Source organism: Pelodiscus sinensis, chromosome 15, assembly GCF_049634645.1.
Source record: "Pelodiscus sinensis isolate JC-2024 chromosome 15, ASM4963464v1, whole genome shotgun sequence".
Taxonomy (NCBI): domain Eukaryota; kingdom Metazoa; phylum Chordata; order Testudines; family Trionychidae; genus Pelodiscus; species Pelodiscus sinensis.
The window spans coordinates 29,564,028-29,581,102 of NC_134725.1; the positions used below are offsets into that span (position 1 = coordinate 29,564,028).

Below are 17,075 nucleotides of genomic sequence, written 5' to 3' on the forward strand. Positions count from 1 at the left end.
AACCAATAAAATGCAGCCTATTGTTAGTATAAATCTTCTGCTGAGTGGGAGAAGTTAGAGAGATGTTATCTTGGTGTCAGATTAGCTGCAGCCTGTTTTGCTAGCCTTTCCACAGAGGAATCATAGGTAGTTTTTGTGAACTCAGCTCTGCTGCTGCCTAGAAAATCCTGTAGTGGTTTTGAAGTTCATGAGCCCTTATAGGGGCATCAGTGAATTGTTGAGGAGATGGGGAAGGAGATGTAGCTATGCTGTGTATGGGTGAAAGCAAGTGTGCCATAACATTGGGCTAGTTTAAAAGAAGCTTTTCTGTATCCTGATTCCTTAAAGGGAAAAGATATTATATAGGACAGTAGCATCCTGCATGTGCTAGAGCAGGGGTGTGCAATAATTTTTGTTGGGAGAGCCACACCAAGATTTTGGTAAGTCGTCAAGGGCCACACTTTTCTGTGGAGGGTCTAGGTTGGAGGTTGGGTGCAGAAAGGCACAAGGAGGTAAGGGACTGGGGGTGCAAGAGATGGTGTGGGGTCTGAAAGGGTGTTTGGGTGGAGAAGGTGTTGAGATCTGGGTCAGGGAATTGGGGTATAGGGAGGGAGGTTTTGGGTACAGGAAAGGATACTGGCATGGGGGAGAGGTGGAGAAAGGGCTACAGAATCTGGGAGGGAGTTGTCACCTGGGATATGGGGTGCAGAGGGTTTGGATGGTGACCTGGGGGAGGGAATTGGGGTGCAGCAGGGTTGGGGAGCCAGAGGCAGGTGCGGGCTGGGAGGAGTTTACCTAAGTGTTTCCTGGCCAGCAGACTGCAGCATCCCCAAAGCAGGTTAGACTTTCTGTGCCTGGTGCAGCCCCACAGCGCTGAAAATACAGGCTGCTTTCTCCACCTGGCTCTCAACTCTGGGTGCGGAAAGAGGCTTGTGCTGACCCAGTTTCTCAGGCCAAAATCTCCGCTCTGATTGGTTGGCTGTTTCCAGCCAATATGAGCTGAGAGATTGGCTGAGGTTGTTCTTATTGGCCAGTTGTTTCTGGCCATTCGGAGCTGAGGATTGGACTGGGAGAGGGGAGATAGCACAAAGCCTCCCACTCCATACAGAGTAGAGAGCCACATGGACTGTGTTTTATACTAAAGCAGCTGCGTGGTCCGTGGATGAGATCCTGTGGCATTGTGGGCCAGATCCAGCTCCCGGGCAATATTTTGCCCAGCTCTGTGCTAGAGCCTGGGGAGTTGGGACTCAGGCAGTCTGTGATCTGCCATGTACTTTATGCTGTGGTATCAAGACATAGCTGAATTATGTTGAAGACAACGTTCTAACGAGGGAAGTAAATGATTAATGGCTAAGCCTGGTGGTGATTGGAGCAGCTTCTTATGAAGGGGACTCTTCAGCCCCGTGGGGCCTGTGGCAGGCAGGGACTGCTCTGGCCCAGTCCCTGTCCATAGTGGGCCCACCTGATTCCCCTGTAGGTTACACGCTAGCTTCCCAGGAGTGGGGCCAACAGGGACAGCTGACCTTGCTCCTAGGCAGCCAGCTATGGAGCCTGCAGCAAAGCCTTCCTGGGAGTAGGGCAGGGGGGCCAGCTGGACCCACTCCTGGAGAGGTAGCTTTGATGCAGCAGGAAAGCCTCCTTACCAGGAGTGGAGCCTGGTAGCCCTTGTCTGCCCCACTCCCAGGGAGGCTTTGCTGTGGACTATGCAGTTTACAACTTTTTTAAGCTTTATATTGCAGATCTCACAGTGTATGTAACTAGTAAGATTTTTAGCATTGGCATCCCTAGTTCTAACCTGAACTCTGACTTTCCTTCCTTTCCCAGTTTTTAACCTTTGGTCTATAATGCTTTTTTTTTTTAATTAGAGTGTTGCTTTGTGTAATACAGATGCATTTTTCTCTACAGGACTGTTTCATATCAAATACGTTATGAAGGAAATGTTACAGATGAAACCAAAATTAAGTTCATGACGGATGGTGTGCTACTCAAAGAAATTCAGAAGGTAAATTGCTTTCTGCAATGAAAAAACAGAAGGGATTTAATGTCTTTAGAGAGAAATTCCACACATTCTTGGTAGGACTTGCCATGAGAACAAGCATTTCTTTCTAAAACAAAACCCCTTTCAGCAGTTGTATTTTTGAGGACTAGATGATTATGATCATTCTTTTTATGCTTGTTGGAGGTATACTTCCTGTTTCAGCTGCTGCATTAACCATGATAGGTATGGGGATTTCTTTATCACATCGTCTACAGTATAGGTGGGAGACCAGTTTAAGTTAAGCAACTTCAGCTAAGTGAATAGCATAGCTGAACAGCATAGTTGAAGTCAACATACCTGATCTATGTACCCAGTGTCTTTGCAGCGGTGTGTTGATTGGAGACACTCTTCCATAAATTCCCCTTGTACTTCTCGTTGAAGTGGAGTACTCCCAATGGGAGATGGATGGGTAGTTGATTTATTGTGTTTATACCAGATGTGATAATCAAATCCCGCTGGATTGATCCACTGCACTGTCTATTCAGCCCATAGTTTAGACCAATAGTTCCTAACTGCCAATCAGCAGACTGGTGCTGGGCCACAAACCGCTGACTGCCAGGCCACAGCTGCTGCTGCAGTTGAAGCCAGCTGGCTGTGGCGTCTCTGGGGGCTGGGGACAGAGTATACCCGAGCCCTCTGAGCTGCTGTATAGTGACCAGGAGCTGGAGCTGAAACCAGCTTTTTGCGGCGGCTCTGGAGGTCGCAACTGGTATAATAAATATGCAAAATAAAATGTTACCAGTCTGCCAAAAAATTGTGAATGGGCTTGCCAGGACACAGTATAAAAAAAGTTGGCAACCACTAGTTTAGACAAGCCCTCAGGCTGGTCCAAGGATTAAGGCACCGACCTGCATCTTGGAAAACCCGTTGTCACTGGCTTCCTGTATAACCTTAGGCAAGTCATTTAGACTATGAACTATGGCTAGGCTATGGATGTACATCTGCTTCTCACCTGTAAAATGGGGATAATAGCACTTCCTTACTTCACAGTCTTGTTAGGAGGACATATGATCCCTAATTTGTGCCACCAACCTTGCCTCTTACCCCCATGAGGCACAACCAGTTTCAAGACAATTCACTGCAGTACACTAAAGACTGTGATGTTCTCAGATACCACAGTAATGGGGAGAATCATATAAAGCTACATAGCTACTAAATGAAGACTGAGATTACTGACCCAACATTAAGATAGAGACAGATCTGCTTAGGGCTTGGCTTGATGTGAAGAGATTTCTCAGCTTCCCTCTTTTATTTCCAGGACTTCTTGCTTTTGAAGTACAAAGTGATCATTATTGATGAAGCCCATGAAAGAAGTGTGTACACAGATATCCTGATTGGCCTCCTATCTCGCATCGTCCCTCTTCGTGGAAAGGTAAGAAAAGCAGAGGTGGTTGTGCTTTTTATCTGGAACGCATATGTGTTAAAAAATGGGGGACAGAAATGGGGAAATGCATAGAAAGGCTTCTTTGTGAGGAGAGAGTGGAAAAATTAAGTCTTTTGCTCAGAAATGAGAGAGAAATTCATTTAGATTAAATAGTTCATAGCAAATAAAGTGAGGTAAAGAGCCCTTTTGTCTTTTCTTATATTGCAAGAACTGGAGGATGTGCTGTGAAACTGACAGGTAATATACTTAAACACTGATAAAAATGATACAACATTTTTACACAATACCCATTTAACTTGTGTAAACTCTACCACAAGACATCAAGTCCAAGAACTGAGTGGGATTTAAAATTCAACATTTATAGAGAAAGTGAGGACTTTCACTATTACATTCGGATTTAAAGCCTCATCTTTCAAGGTAGAAGCCAACAATTAGGAAGAAACTTCCCCTAGGCCTATGGGAATCTTGCACCTACTTCATACCATGGTTTTTGTAAAGGGAAACCATGCTTCACCAATCTACTAGAATTCTTTGAGGCACCAACAAGCATGTAAACAAGGGGGATCCACTAGTGGTTCTTTGAGTGATGTCCCTGTGGGTGCTCCATTGTTGGTGTCTAGCTCGTCCTGGCACTGCAGATCAGAGACTTTTCTAGCCATGTCTGGCTGGGCCGTGCATGCGTGGCTAGGCATAGGTTGCATGCCGTTTATGCCTTTGGAGTTCATGCACACAATCCACATGTCTTCAGTTTCTTCATTACCAACCTCAGTCACAGATGGAGCTTGAGTCCTCTCCACTCTTGTGATTCCTAGAGACAAGAGTTTAGTTAGAGCTAGTTTTTAAAATGGTTTCCAATTGTTATTACTACTTAGTTTAGTTATTCCCCCCCCCCCCCCCCCAAAAAAAAATTTCCTGTAAATTGTTGCCTCAACATTTCTCAGATGGCTGCCCATTAGTCTCTGGCCAGTGGCCCCCTCAGACCTTTGTTTAAAAAAATAAAATAAAAATAGAGTAGAAGGATAAGTAGAGAATAGTAAATAAGAAGTCAAAATTAAAACCCTCTGAACCAACTTTGATTCATACCGAATTTAAAAAAAACCCCATCTCTCACAGAGCAGTACGAAAAAGAAAAGAAGGCAGAAGACAAAGGCTTGCAGATGTCATATCCGGGTCCCCAGGCTTCAAGAAAATGTGAAAAATGCCATGACCCAGTGTTTTCCTCAGATGGCCGTGGGTCTTGCATACATTGTCTGGTTGAAGCCAATGTTCCCCAGAAATGTGTTCACTGCTGCAGCCTCACCACCAGAGCCCAAGGAGCTGAGGCTGCATATGCTGCTTTTCGATAAGGCTCTAGAGCCCCAAACCAGTGGAGACAAATGCAGCCAGGCTGACAGGACTAGTAGGCAGGCTAAAGACTTGGCTCCTCACCAGGGGCAGCCCATGGATGTAGGCAACCTCTGCAGTTGCCTAGGGTGCCGCGTCTAACGCGGCACCCAATGATGACGTCACACCATTGAGGGCTATGACGGCAGGGGCACCAATCGCACATTCCGCCTAGGGTGCCAGTTGCCGGCAGCTCTCCTTGAGCCGCTCCTGCTCCTCAGACCCAAGTCCACAAAGAAAAGGGTTTCGCCAGTCCGCTCCCTACCTTTGAGAGTGAGTATGGGATATCAGCTGGGCATCTCCGGTACTGGACGCCCCGTGCTGTGATGGTAATGGACCGGAAGCTGTGCACCATCCAGAAAACTGTACCACCACCACCCGCACCAAAAAAGGCAAGTGGCAAGGAACTGAATAGGTCCTCAACACCAGCAGCGCCAGAGATACCAATGGCAGATAAGACTGTGGTGCTAGCAAAAGTGAAGTCAAAATCTGTTGAGCCATTTCCTTGTTCACCAAGCCTGCAACCACAAATCTATCCACCAGTATTGATGACCCCTCCATTGACACTAAGCTCCTCAAGATCTCATGGAGTTTCCTCTGGCCACCACTGTTCTGCTGTGTGTTCTCATGATTACCACAACTTGTCACTGAGTACAGCATTGCAGCTCAGACGTCCACATGCCTCTCTCCCCTGGGGCATTGTTCTTGCTCTTCTCTATCAATAAGGAGTTCTCTTTGACCACCATTTATAGCTGCTGTGAGAACTAGGGATGTTAAATATCAGTTAATTGAATAGTTGATTAACCTCCTGAATTCTTATTGGTTAGTTGACTATTCTATAGTCCCCGGAGGTGGGGCTGGCAACCAATGTGCTCCAGCCCCACTCCTGGGGAGCCCCCTGCCACTCCATGCTGCTGCCTCTCTATCAGAAGCAGAAGTGCGTGGTACCAGGCGGGAGTTTGTCAACAAGGGGAGTCAGTTTAAAAACCAGCTCCCAATGTGGACCGGCTGCTTGCCACCCCATGCTGCTACCTCTGATACAGAGGCAGTAACAAGGAGTGGCAGCAGCTCCTATCCACAGATCCAAGTTCCTGGACCTGGCACCAGCTGGGACTGAGACAGGCTGCTGGGAAAAAAATTTTTGGTGGGGAAATCCGTGTAGTCTATAGCATTAACCTATAAACTTTTGCTTATCGGTTACTCGCCTAGACTAATACACCCTTAACAAGGACAATCAGAGGTGTGGGCTTTCTTCCCAACACTCACATCCTGTTAGAGCACATCTGTCTTATGACTTAGATTTTTCAGAAAGTCTTTTACAAAGTCCCTTACCTCAGGCTCTTAAGCAATTTTAACTATCATGGAATAAGAGGGAAGGTCCTCTCGGGGACTGGTAACTAGTTAAAATATAGTACAGAGAGTAAGACTAAATGGTCATTTTTCAGAGTGGAGAGAGATAAATAATAGTGATCTCAGTAGTCTGCATAAGAACCACTCCTACTTAACATATTCATAAATAGTATGGAAAAAAGATTAAACAATGAGGTGGTAAAATTTGCAGATGATACAGATTGATTAGGGGTGTGGAACAGCTGCCATGAGGAGAGATTAATAAAACTGAGATTTTTCAGTTTGAAAAAGAGATGATTAAGGGGGAATATGATAGAGGTCTAAAATCATAACTGGGGTGGCAAATGTAAATTAGGAAATGACACAAGAACTAGGGATCACCAAATGAAATTAATAGGCAGTAGGTTTAAGACAAACAAAAGGCAGTATTTTTTCACACAATACACAGATAACCTGTGGAATTCCTTGCCAAAAGATGTTGTGAAGGCAAATACTGCAACAGGACTCAAAAAAGAGTTTGGTAAGTTCAAGGAGGATAGATCCATCAATGTCTACTAGCCAGGTTGGAACAGGGATGGTGTCCCTAGCCTCTGTTTGCCAGAAGCTGGGAATGGGTGACAGAAGCTGGGAATGGGTGACAGTGGAGGGATCACTTGATGATTACCTGTTTTGTTCATTGGTATCTATTACAACAATGCATTTGCACATGTCTAGTGCTATATCAATGATTACAAGTGGTCAGACTGCAGTGTAACACTGTACATTTGCACTTCCACAGAAAGGGCAGCCTATGAAGCTAATCATTATGTCTGCCACCCTTCGTGTTGAAGACTTCACTGATAACAAGAAACTGTTCCCTACTGTTCCTCCTGCTATACAGGTAATGGTTCATGCTGGTGGGGGTCTGCTGCCAATGGTTTAATGAATGGGGTCCAGATTGGGTTTCCTTTATAAAGCTGGCTGCCTGTAGAGGTGTTTTCCTTTTGCTGTCTGTTATGTCCTATTAGCCAGCATTGCAGTAATCTCTGTGATGGTTCTGCAAACAGTTATCCTGCTTGTAATTTGTTTTGAGCTATGTATATTAAGGTTTCTATTTTAAGAATTCCAGCACCTACTGAAGAAAGTGGTGTCAAACACTGAAGGTTGTACTGTTTAGAAAATGATTCAAGTGGAGTTTTACTTTTCATAGAGTGGAATCCCTCACGTTTTGACACTAAATAATACTTTTAAAAATCCTTTTGGATTCTAAGTAGCTCTCTTTGGGCTCTGAGTTTACTGACTTGTCATTAATTTGTGTGGTAAGGGCTGGAGAAATGCCAGCTATTTTTTGGTAATGTACAACATTCTGGCTCTGCTATAGCAGTTAACATAGTACAGGCAGTCCCCGAGTTACGTGGATCCGACCAGGGACGGCGCTACTGGACCAACCCGGCAGCACGCCAGCTGCTATGCCCCAGGCATCCCCAAGTCAGCCGCTGCTGAAACTGACCAGCGGCTGACTACAGGAAGCCAGAGGCAGAGCTGCTCAGGCTTCCTGTAGTCAGCCGCTGGTCAGTTTCAGCAGCGGCTGACTTGGGAACGCCTGGGGTAGAGCAGCTGGGATGCTGCTGGGTTGGTCCCTGCAGCGCCAAGGTGCGGCGCTGCGGGGACCTACCCGGCAGCACCCCAGCTGCTTTGTCTCAGGCGTCCAGATTCAGCCGCTATTGAAACTGATCAGTGGCTGATTCCAGGAGGCCCGGGGCAGAGCAGCTCTGCCTCGGGCTTCCTGTAGTCAGCCGCTGGTCAGTTTCAACAGCGGCTGAATCTGGACGCCAGTTCCGACTTACATACAAATTCAACTTAAGAACAAACCTACAGTCCCTATCTTGTACGTAACCTGGGGACTGCCTGTATTCAGAGCTGTGAAGACATTGTCAATGCACAGAAGGTGAAAGGCATTGAGAAGGCACATAAGCAGCCTTCCTTCTTACTTTGAAGTCTGAAGTCACTTACGTTTATTTAGTGCCAGAAGTGCTGTTTGTGTTTACAGGTTGGGCCTCCCAGGTCTGGCAACCCCACGTCCCGGATGAGGCATTTTGCCAGATTAGGGAAAGTCATCTCTGGCCCCTCTGCTACCGCCCAGTCCTGGCCTGGCTGCCAGCCGGAGCCTGCCACCAGCCTTGCTGCCGCCATGCTGGACTCCCAACACCATCAGGCAGCCCTCCACTGGGACTTTTTGGCCATGCAGCATCCGTGGTGTGTTGCCAGACCAGAGAGTCCCAGTTTAAAGGTTTAACCTTTAGTAGAAGAGCAAGTTGTTAGGGATGAGTCTGTTTGCTGCACTAAATAGTACAGCTGCATTTTTGTGGACAGCAAGCTAGATATAAGAAATCTTAAACCCCAGAGTGTTTAGAAAGTTATACCGGAAAGAGAGATCTCCATTCAAAGAGGTAATTCTGGTTAATTGAAAGTAAAGAATAATTGGAAATGTCTTTGTAGTATGAAAAATACTATTATGTCCTTAGAGAAAAGCCACACAAATTGACTGTAGTGAGCTTCCAGTCCTCAGGGTCTCAACCTAGATATACACTCGACTCTGGGGCTTCAGATAGAATACTTACTTTGTGAAGCGTGATAAAATGTTTGTTTAGCTGTGTGAGAGGATACCTTATCAAGGCTTTAATGAGCTTTCTGATTCTCCCTGAATTACAATACATAAAACTCACTTCTGCTGTAATCATAAAAAGGGGCTTGTTTCCTGTTTTATTTTAGGTAGATGCAAGGCAGTTCCCTGTGACTGTTCATTTTAATAAGAAAACTCCAGTAGATGACTACAGTGGGGAGTGTTTCAGAAAGGTCTGTAAAATCCATCGAATGCTACCAGCAGGTGAGAACTCTTCAGCATCTCAAATTCTTTACACTTAAAATGTTTGCCAGAAGCATCTAACTGCTTTCAGGAACTAAAAAATATTTTAATAGGGGAAAAAAAAAGCCATACAAGCCAGCAGTCCTGTCTCTTGTACTTTATTTCCTGCAAGAGATTTTGTTGGGGGAATTAGCCTTTACCTAAATATGCTGTGGTATTCTGCATGCCTTTTCACGTGTGTTACTAAGAAGTTATGCAATGAGTCACACTGCATGCTCCACAGTTGTGGTATATTTGACATCCCTTTTGAAGAGTGAGCACTAGTTCTGTGATTCCCCTTTTGAAACAAGCGATCTTCTGATTTACAGTGATCTGTTCTTTTGCAGGAGGGATTTTGGTGTTCTTAACAGGTCAAGCAGAAGTTCACTCACTCTGTAGAAGACTCAGAAAAGCCTTTCCATTCCATAAAAATAAAACTGAAGGTAACTCCAGAAAGACTCAAGGGAATGCTAGCTTTGAACTGTTCCATCATATGGAGACATGAGTTTACCTTTAATAATTTAAGCAATGAGTGTTCCAGAAATAAACTTGGGAAAAGTCCTATTGAGACATGCTGAGAACTCAGCTTCAGCTAAATAACTTTTGAGAAAACAGATCTTTGCGTGTGATTTCTCCCCCCCCCCCCCCCCCCAATTCCCGTCAGCTCCACTGCATTTCACCACTGTTTCAGCCTTGCATTGGTTATAGGAGTGGGTGACAGAAGCCACAAGAGGATATTTGGCTCTTGGAAGGAATGGTGCACTTTCCCAAAATGGAAGATCACTTTCATATCCTTTCCAGGTGCAGCTGGCTAAGCCTCTGCTTCAGAGTCCTCCTTAAAATGCACCACTTTGCAGCATTCTGCCAGTTCTCAGGCACTGGTATGCTGTGATTCCTTAACAAAACAAAAATGCTCCTGAGGCCCCCTCACCAACTTGGTCACTTGCTGTTTTTTCCTTTAGGACAGGGGCAATGTTATACTCTGCTCAGCTGAGACAGCTTTCAGCTCTGATAATCCCATATGCTTCTTCGTAGGAGGCGAAGAGAATGAAGAGTCTGTTGAAGAAACAAAGAAATTTAAGAAATCTAAACAGAAGAAAACTATGGTAATATCTTTTAAACTTGAATAGAACTGGCTCTTGGGTCAGTGGATAATTTTTGCAAAAGAGCAGGGATCTAGATTTCAGATTTTTTTTTTTTTAAACTTTAGTCTGATTTATAAGAAACTTGTAGTTGTCTGGCTGTCCCTTTACTGACGAATTCCATCCCACTTGGATCTGTATTTGTTAGCTGCTGCATTAAATGAGTGTTTAAGAGAGAGGGCCTTGATTGCATCCATGGGCACTAAGAGGAAAGGAGATGAATATCTGCTAATAACCACTAATAAATTAGCACTTTAAGAATAGGAGCACTGGACTTGGTAGCTCCAGGACTCCTTTGTGAGGAAAGCTGGTGTTTCACTGCTTAGTGTATAAATCAGGGGCAGGCAAGATATGGCCTGCCCACACTACCAGATCTGGGTCGCCCTGCCAGGACCTCAGGCACAGAGCAACCAGCCACTTTTCCTGTGGCTCAGTGCTCAGGGGAAAGGAGGTGGCATTGCGTGCTGTCTCTGCCTCTTAGCAAAATCTCTCGGCTCCCATTTCCTAGCCACTTTGAGCAGCTTGGGGCTGTGGCAAGCAGGGAGCCTGCCTTGGGGTCCTGCAGAGCTGCTAGGCAGGAGCCTCCTAGGTAAGCGTTTTCCATTCAGAGCCTCTTCTGCACCCTAACCCCTCCCTCTCTATAACTCCCTGCCCCAAGCCACTACCCCCTGCTGCCCCAAGCCACAACCCAAACTCTCTGCACCCCTCTTCCTCCAGGCCACATCTCTCTCCCAGACCCTGCATCCCTTTCTTCACCCTTCCCCACAGCACTAGCTCCCACTCCCCCATTCTTGCTACCATAGATACACAGACAGCAAAGTGGTAATGCATGTAGTCAGTAAGAGTAGCCAATAAACCCAGGCTTATCAGTTAATCGTGTACTTGACTACATGTTGTCATCTCTAATTTCTGTACAGAATGTACTTAAAAAAATTAGTTGGTGTGTCTTTCCTGATCCCATTGGTTATCAATTACTGATTTAATGCTCCTACTATGTAGTACAAATAAAAACATTTAGGGCCCAAGACCTATGTATCTTGAGGCCAATAAAAGTTCAGGATTGGAACCCTACAGTGGTATTTATTACTTGCTTTTACTGACCATTTGCACAGTTGTTAATATTAAATCTAGAAAGGTTTAATAGTTCCCCTTTTTCTTGGCCTTAGCCACTACCCAAAATCGATCTGAACAATTACTCCGTTTTGCCAGTGGATGAAGGTGATGAGGACAGAGAAGCTGAAATGGATGATGAGGAGGATGCTGTGGGCTCTGACCTTGACCTAGATTTGGGGGATGATGGACTAGAAGAAGGTTTGACACTTTGGTTTTACATATGTGATTTTCATTTCAATCTCACTTACCAACACATTAAATTGTTACTGGATACCTGTCCTGTTTGCTTTGTTTCTAAATGTGTGTTAGTATTTTGGAGTGTATAGTGTAAACCGTTATTTATAAAGGACAGGTTTCTTATAGCAGTTTTCTGATGGCAATTTTAAAAGAAGAGATTTACAAAATGTTGACTTTTTTATGTTGAAATGTGAATAAAGGTTTATTTTGCAAGAATGTTGTTGGGAATGAAACACCTAGTGTTTGCTTGCCATATTTTTAAGAAATGTTGTTTGTTGACAGGTGAGAAGTCTGACTCTTCCCTTCCACTCTATGTGCTCCCACTCTACTCTTTACTAGCATCAGAAAAGCAAGCCAAGGTAAAGGTTTATTTGCACAGGAATAAGTGATTGTTCTGAATACCTGACTTTAGAATATATGCAGCAGCTCTTTGTGTGTGTGCTTAATTAGCATCTCAAAATAACCTGCAGTGGGCAGGTGTGAAGGGGTAAATCTCCAATGGGAGATTCAGGTAGGAGAGAAAGCAGGCCTCTGTTGACCTGTGTTGCTTCTTGTGTGTTCAGTTCACATCCCAGGAGACATGATGTGAAGCCACACTCATTGTGATCGCTTCTGTCTTTCTAGCTCATGTGAGTGACCTTACTAATATATTTTGCAGGCAATAAATTTTTATCTTCCAAACTCTGTTTGCTGCAGGTGTTCCGACCTCCTCCTCTTGGAACAAGACTGTGTGTGGTTGCAACCAATGTGGCTGAGACGTCTCTGACTATCCCCAACATTAAATACGTGGTTGACTGCGGGAAAGTCAAGAAACGCTTCTATGATAAAGTTACCGGGGTTTCATCTTTCAGAGTCACCTGGACATCTCAAGCATCTGCAAACCAGCGGGCAGGACGAGCTGGCCGCACAGAGCCAGGGCACTGTTACAGGTTAGCCATTTTCTTCTCTATTGACGTTGTGTTAAGGAGACTTCAGTGTCTGAAAATCATTTTCTGTTTGTTGATCAGCCAAATGAAAGGAAAATACCAAAACTTGTTGCTGTGTATTGGACAGTTCCCCTGGTTCTCATTTCATGCAGCTAACTTATTTAGAATGCTCCTCTCTCAAGGTATTCAAGCAGTGCTGTAACTAGGTATTATTAGAGGAGTGTTCCTGCGGGCACTCCTCTGTAGGTGTCTTGGCACACCTGTGCTTGAAATTGGAACTTTTTAGCTGCGGTATCCCCGTGGGTGCCAGTGCACACGTGCAGCACTGCCCATGCCAGGACAAATGTGCCAGCGCGTGTGCGCTGTCAGCTGTCCCTCAGTTCCTTCTCTACCGCTCCTGTTTTGGTCAGAACACAACAGCACTCTGTAATAGATCTTAGACAATATATTTATAGTAGTATTTAGTATTCATAGTTTATATCTTATTCCTGTTCAAGGTTTCCTCGTGGTTATTTGTTTATTAGTTTGAAAAAAAAAAAAACCTTCTCTCTGTTCATAGCTGTTAGTATAGAGTAGGCATGCCAGGCTCACCCGGATTCAAATGGTGCCTGACATGCAGAATGTCTGTCCCCATCGTCAGTGGGCATGCCCAATGTATTTCTTATCTGGGCCAGGTCCACGTGCCGAAGACTTGCCACCATTGCAAGAAGCTCTCATTGAGATCCTTGAAGACAAGGGAGCTACAGTTAAAGCTCCTTACTATAAAGAAGGTAGAGGCCAGCTTAGGAACTGGCATTGCACACCTCTCCAACCCAGAACTCACCAACAATGGCTTCCAACCAAGGGCCATCCCCACCAAAGGAAGCTTCAGCCAGAATGACGGCCAAGAAAAAGCATACCTCACCCTTGGTGGAAAGACTATCAAAGAGAATATCCCTTCAGTGAAAGCCTTCCTCACCCAAGGTACCAGTTTCAGGGGATGCACAGGTACCGGGGAAGACTGGTACAGACAAACCTGAGGGACCTTGTATGCTAAAGACACATGACTTATGGTCTCGGAACCCAAACCAAAGAAAACTGCTACTGTGCCATCAGTACCAACCTCATCAGCATCGATGAAACTGGTGCCCAAATGACCGCATCACAGTGCTGTCAACAGCTGATTGGAGCCAATGGTACAGTCACTGACAAAGTCGGTACCGACTCCAAGTACCAAAGTTTCCCCTGTACCTACTGCATCGAGTGTATGGAGGGACACGGTAGCACAGCGAAGACAGCCCTCCACACTGGCGGTACTGATCTTCACTCCACCAAGGCCGCTGACTACTCATCAGGATCTCACACTGTTGTTTGGTACCAATGCCACACCAACATTAGAGGGACCAAGCAGGCTTGCAACGCCATCATGCATAGCCCCTCCCTTCTCAAGTGACAGTAAAGAGGACAAGGAGATCACCTTCTCCCCACCCCACAACCCTCTTCTCCAAAACCAGACACTTAGCTACAACAACAGATGACTCAACCCTGATGTGGCAGCCTTTTCCTTGGCTCTCCCCCATTCCACTCCTACAACTCTAGCAGGGATGGGATCCATGGAGTTCAACAAAAGATCAAGCACCAACACCACAGTTACTGGCACCACCTAGACCCCAGACCAGGGGTGGGCAAAAGCCTCTGAGTGAGGCTTGTGCCTGGTGGGCGGCTGCCAGGCAACAGGTTAGCAGCAGGGCCAGGAGCTGTCAGCCATGTTATGTGAATTCTAAGCCTTCACTCCAGACAACTCTGGGAGGAGTCTAGTCCCCAGCACGCTCCCCTCTGCTCCAGGTCCCTTCCATTGGCCAGGAGGTAGGGACCCCGGACCAAGCAAAGCTCCCAGCAAGGTAGCTCTCAACCCTATGCCTTCCGCCTGAGGCCCCACCCCTTCTGGGTCAGCCCACGGCCACTTCCAAAATCTGTGAAGTGCCCCCTCCCCATCAAAATTATTGCCCACCTTTGTCTCAGACAATGGTCCCCAGGCCACCTGTGTCTATAAGATCTGGATGACTCACAGGAGGAAGATGCAGTGCCTCCTTCGCACATATTATCATCTTCTCTGGATGAGTCGATAATGCCCTCACACGCACCCCACCAATGACTGGGATGACTTCAGGTATTTTCAAGACTTATGCAAGCGAGTGGCCAATACTTTGGACATCTTTTTAGTTAAGCTGCCTGAGATTCAGCACAAACTTACTAACATCCTGCATGCCTCACCTTCCTAGAAAATAGCCCTGCCAGTTAATGAGACCATATTGGACCCTGCAGAAATCTTGTGGCTAATGCCAGTTTCCATCTCTTCAGTGTCAAAAAGAGCTGACAGAAAATATTATGTTACTACTGAAGGGGTTGAATTTTTGTTCACCCATGCAGCTCCAACTTTGTTGGTGGTTGATGCAGCCCACAATAGATTCGTCTTTGTGTCTGTGTTTTAGATACAAATGTGGTTAAGATGCTTTAAAATCTGAATATTAAAAGTTTAAAAATTCACTTTTTTTAAATCCGAAGCAGAAAACAATAACAAAAAATTATTTGCTTTCGTTTTCATCTTTGAAGTGTATATTGTGGATTCATGTAAGTCTCTAAATAGCACTTCTTTCTTTAGGCTCTATTCATCTGCAGTTTTCAGTGACTTTGAGAAATTTTCTCCACCAGAAATTACAAGGCGACCTGTAGAAGATTTGGTTCTGCAGATGAAAGCTTTAAACATTGAAAAGGTGAACCAAAAATCCAGCTTTGCATTATAGCACTCTTTAAATGTCTGATGGTAGCCAGAAATAAGCATAAATTGCCCGACCATTGCCTGTTTGAGGAAACATTTGAGAGAGGGAGCTGAATGCTATGTTGCTAGCGGGGCTTGGTTTACATTCGGCTCTGGTCTTGCAGTGCATTGCATCAGGCCTCCTCAATGGGCTTTAAAGCCTCATCTCCACTTCTGCATGAACTGTGATATTTTCATCATCATTTTCATTAATACAGCTAGCAAAGCACAGACCTAAGATTTAAAAAATGGAGGGAGGAAAATAATGAAATCTTTTGTTCCTTAAAAGAATTGAGGTTATGTCCATAAATAAGGACCAGTAAAGCCTACATTTACATTTTTGTGTATGTTAGCTTTACTAGTGTCCTCTAAGTCTCTTGCCTCCCCGGTGAGGGGCAATATCTCCATTTTACAGAGGAGCCTTCTGAGCAACACAGACTACTTTTTTTTAGAGGCATTGAGTACTCGCAGACTCCCATTGCCTTATATGGAGAGTTCTGGGTGCTTAGCACTTCTGAAAAGGCTTTCAAGAAGTTTGTCAAAGGCAATGCTTTCATTCAGTAATGGGATTAAATTCCCTATTTCCCAATTCCTAATTGTGTGCTCTAGCCACTCCCTTCCATGTGCCTGTTTCTTTTTGTGCTAGGGAGTTCTGTTGGCTTCTGGAACCAAAAAGGACTTGTTATTGATGAACTACATCTAAACTCTCCTGTTCAGCAATTGCAGTGTCAGTTATATGTTCATTTCTTCATGTGTTCTTAGGTAATCAACTTCCCTTTTCCAACCCCACCTCCAACAGAGGCACTTGCAGCTGCTGAAGAGCTGCTCATAGCACTCGGAGCCCTACAGAAACCACCAAAGACAGGAAGGTAAGAGTATTTCAGGACTCTCACAAGTTTCTCCACAGTGATGACTTGAGAATTAGAGCAATGGCTATAGACAGCAATAAGTGGTTTTTTTCCCCTATATCATCTCTTATATGATAGGGAGGCAGAGTTTTGCCAGTCTCCCTACTATGCTGGTTTTTTGACCGTTCCCTTGGTATCGATGCTATATCAGATTTGTCAGCTGGCCCGCTTCCCAGAATCCGTTGCACTTCATAGTCTGTCATCAAACTGGTGTTTTAAATCAACCAAGTTGAGACTGACTGAGACTTCACTGGCTTATTTTTTCTTCCTACTCCGTTGTATTTCCATTTCACCTTGAATCCAGACAGTTTTTGAAGCACTGTATAAACCCTACAGGTGAGGAACATTTCATGTGCCTCTGAAATATTGGTTGTTAATGTTCAGAGGGCCTTTCCAAGCTTTGTAATGTTTGTGCCGATAACTATAAAGGTGAAACAGAGAGCCCAATAACTTAGCGTATGTCTACATAGATGCATTATTTTGGAATAATGTCATTTGTTCTGAAATAACATAGTCCTCGTACACAGCAGGCATTTATTTTGAAATAATGTTGAAATAATGCTGGAGAACTTCTTACTCCGATTTCTGTAACCCTCTTTCTGTGAAGAATAAGGGAAGCTGGAAGGAGAGTGCTCTAACTCGGACTTCTTGCTGTGTAGACAGCTCCAAAAGCCAATATAAGCTATTTCATCTTCAGCTACACAATTCACATAGCTCAAATTGCGCAGATTATTTCAGCTTTAGTCCTGTTGTGTAGACTTGCCCTTAGTGTAATGATAATGGAATATGACGTTTTTAATTTCTGAAGCCTTAGCTAACCCACCAATTTGCTGCATGATCAGTTTTAATTCACCCCTTTTGTTGTTTGTCACAAGTCTCTACATGACCATCCTGGAATTAGTGCCCTTTTTCATATTCACTTAAATCACCCAAC

The 17,075-nt window shown here is 44.8% G+C and overlaps 1 protein-coding gene across 3 annotated transcripts in view; it reads left to right on the forward strand.

Moving 5' to 3' along the window:
- The window catches only part of DHX37 (DEAH-box helicase 37), a 44,294-nt gene that overhangs the window by 14,493 nt on the left and 12,726 nt on the right, over window positions 1-17,075 (forward strand). For all 3 annotated transcript variants that reach the window (XM_075898476.1, XM_075898475.1, XM_075898474.1), the window contains exons 7-17: window positions 1,885-1,981; window positions 3,276-3,389; window positions 6,913-7,014; window positions 8,886-9,000; window positions 9,366-9,461; window positions 10,054-10,124; window positions 11,327-11,471; window positions 11,793-11,869; window positions 12,207-12,439; window positions 15,078-15,189; window positions 15,996-16,102. In XM_075898476.1, the coding sequence (XP_075754591.1) occupies window positions 1,885-1,981; window positions 3,276-3,389; window positions 6,913-7,014; window positions 8,886-9,000; window positions 9,366-9,461; window positions 10,054-10,124; window positions 11,327-11,471; window positions 11,793-11,869; window positions 12,207-12,439; window positions 15,078-15,189; window positions 15,996-16,102 (1,269 nt within the window). The remainder of the gene's footprint in view (window positions 1-1,884; window positions 1,982-3,275; window positions 3,390-6,912; window positions 7,015-8,885; window positions 9,001-9,365; window positions 9,462-10,053; window positions 10,125-11,326; window positions 11,472-11,792; window positions 11,870-12,206; window positions 12,440-15,077; window positions 15,190-15,995; window positions 16,103-17,075) is intronic.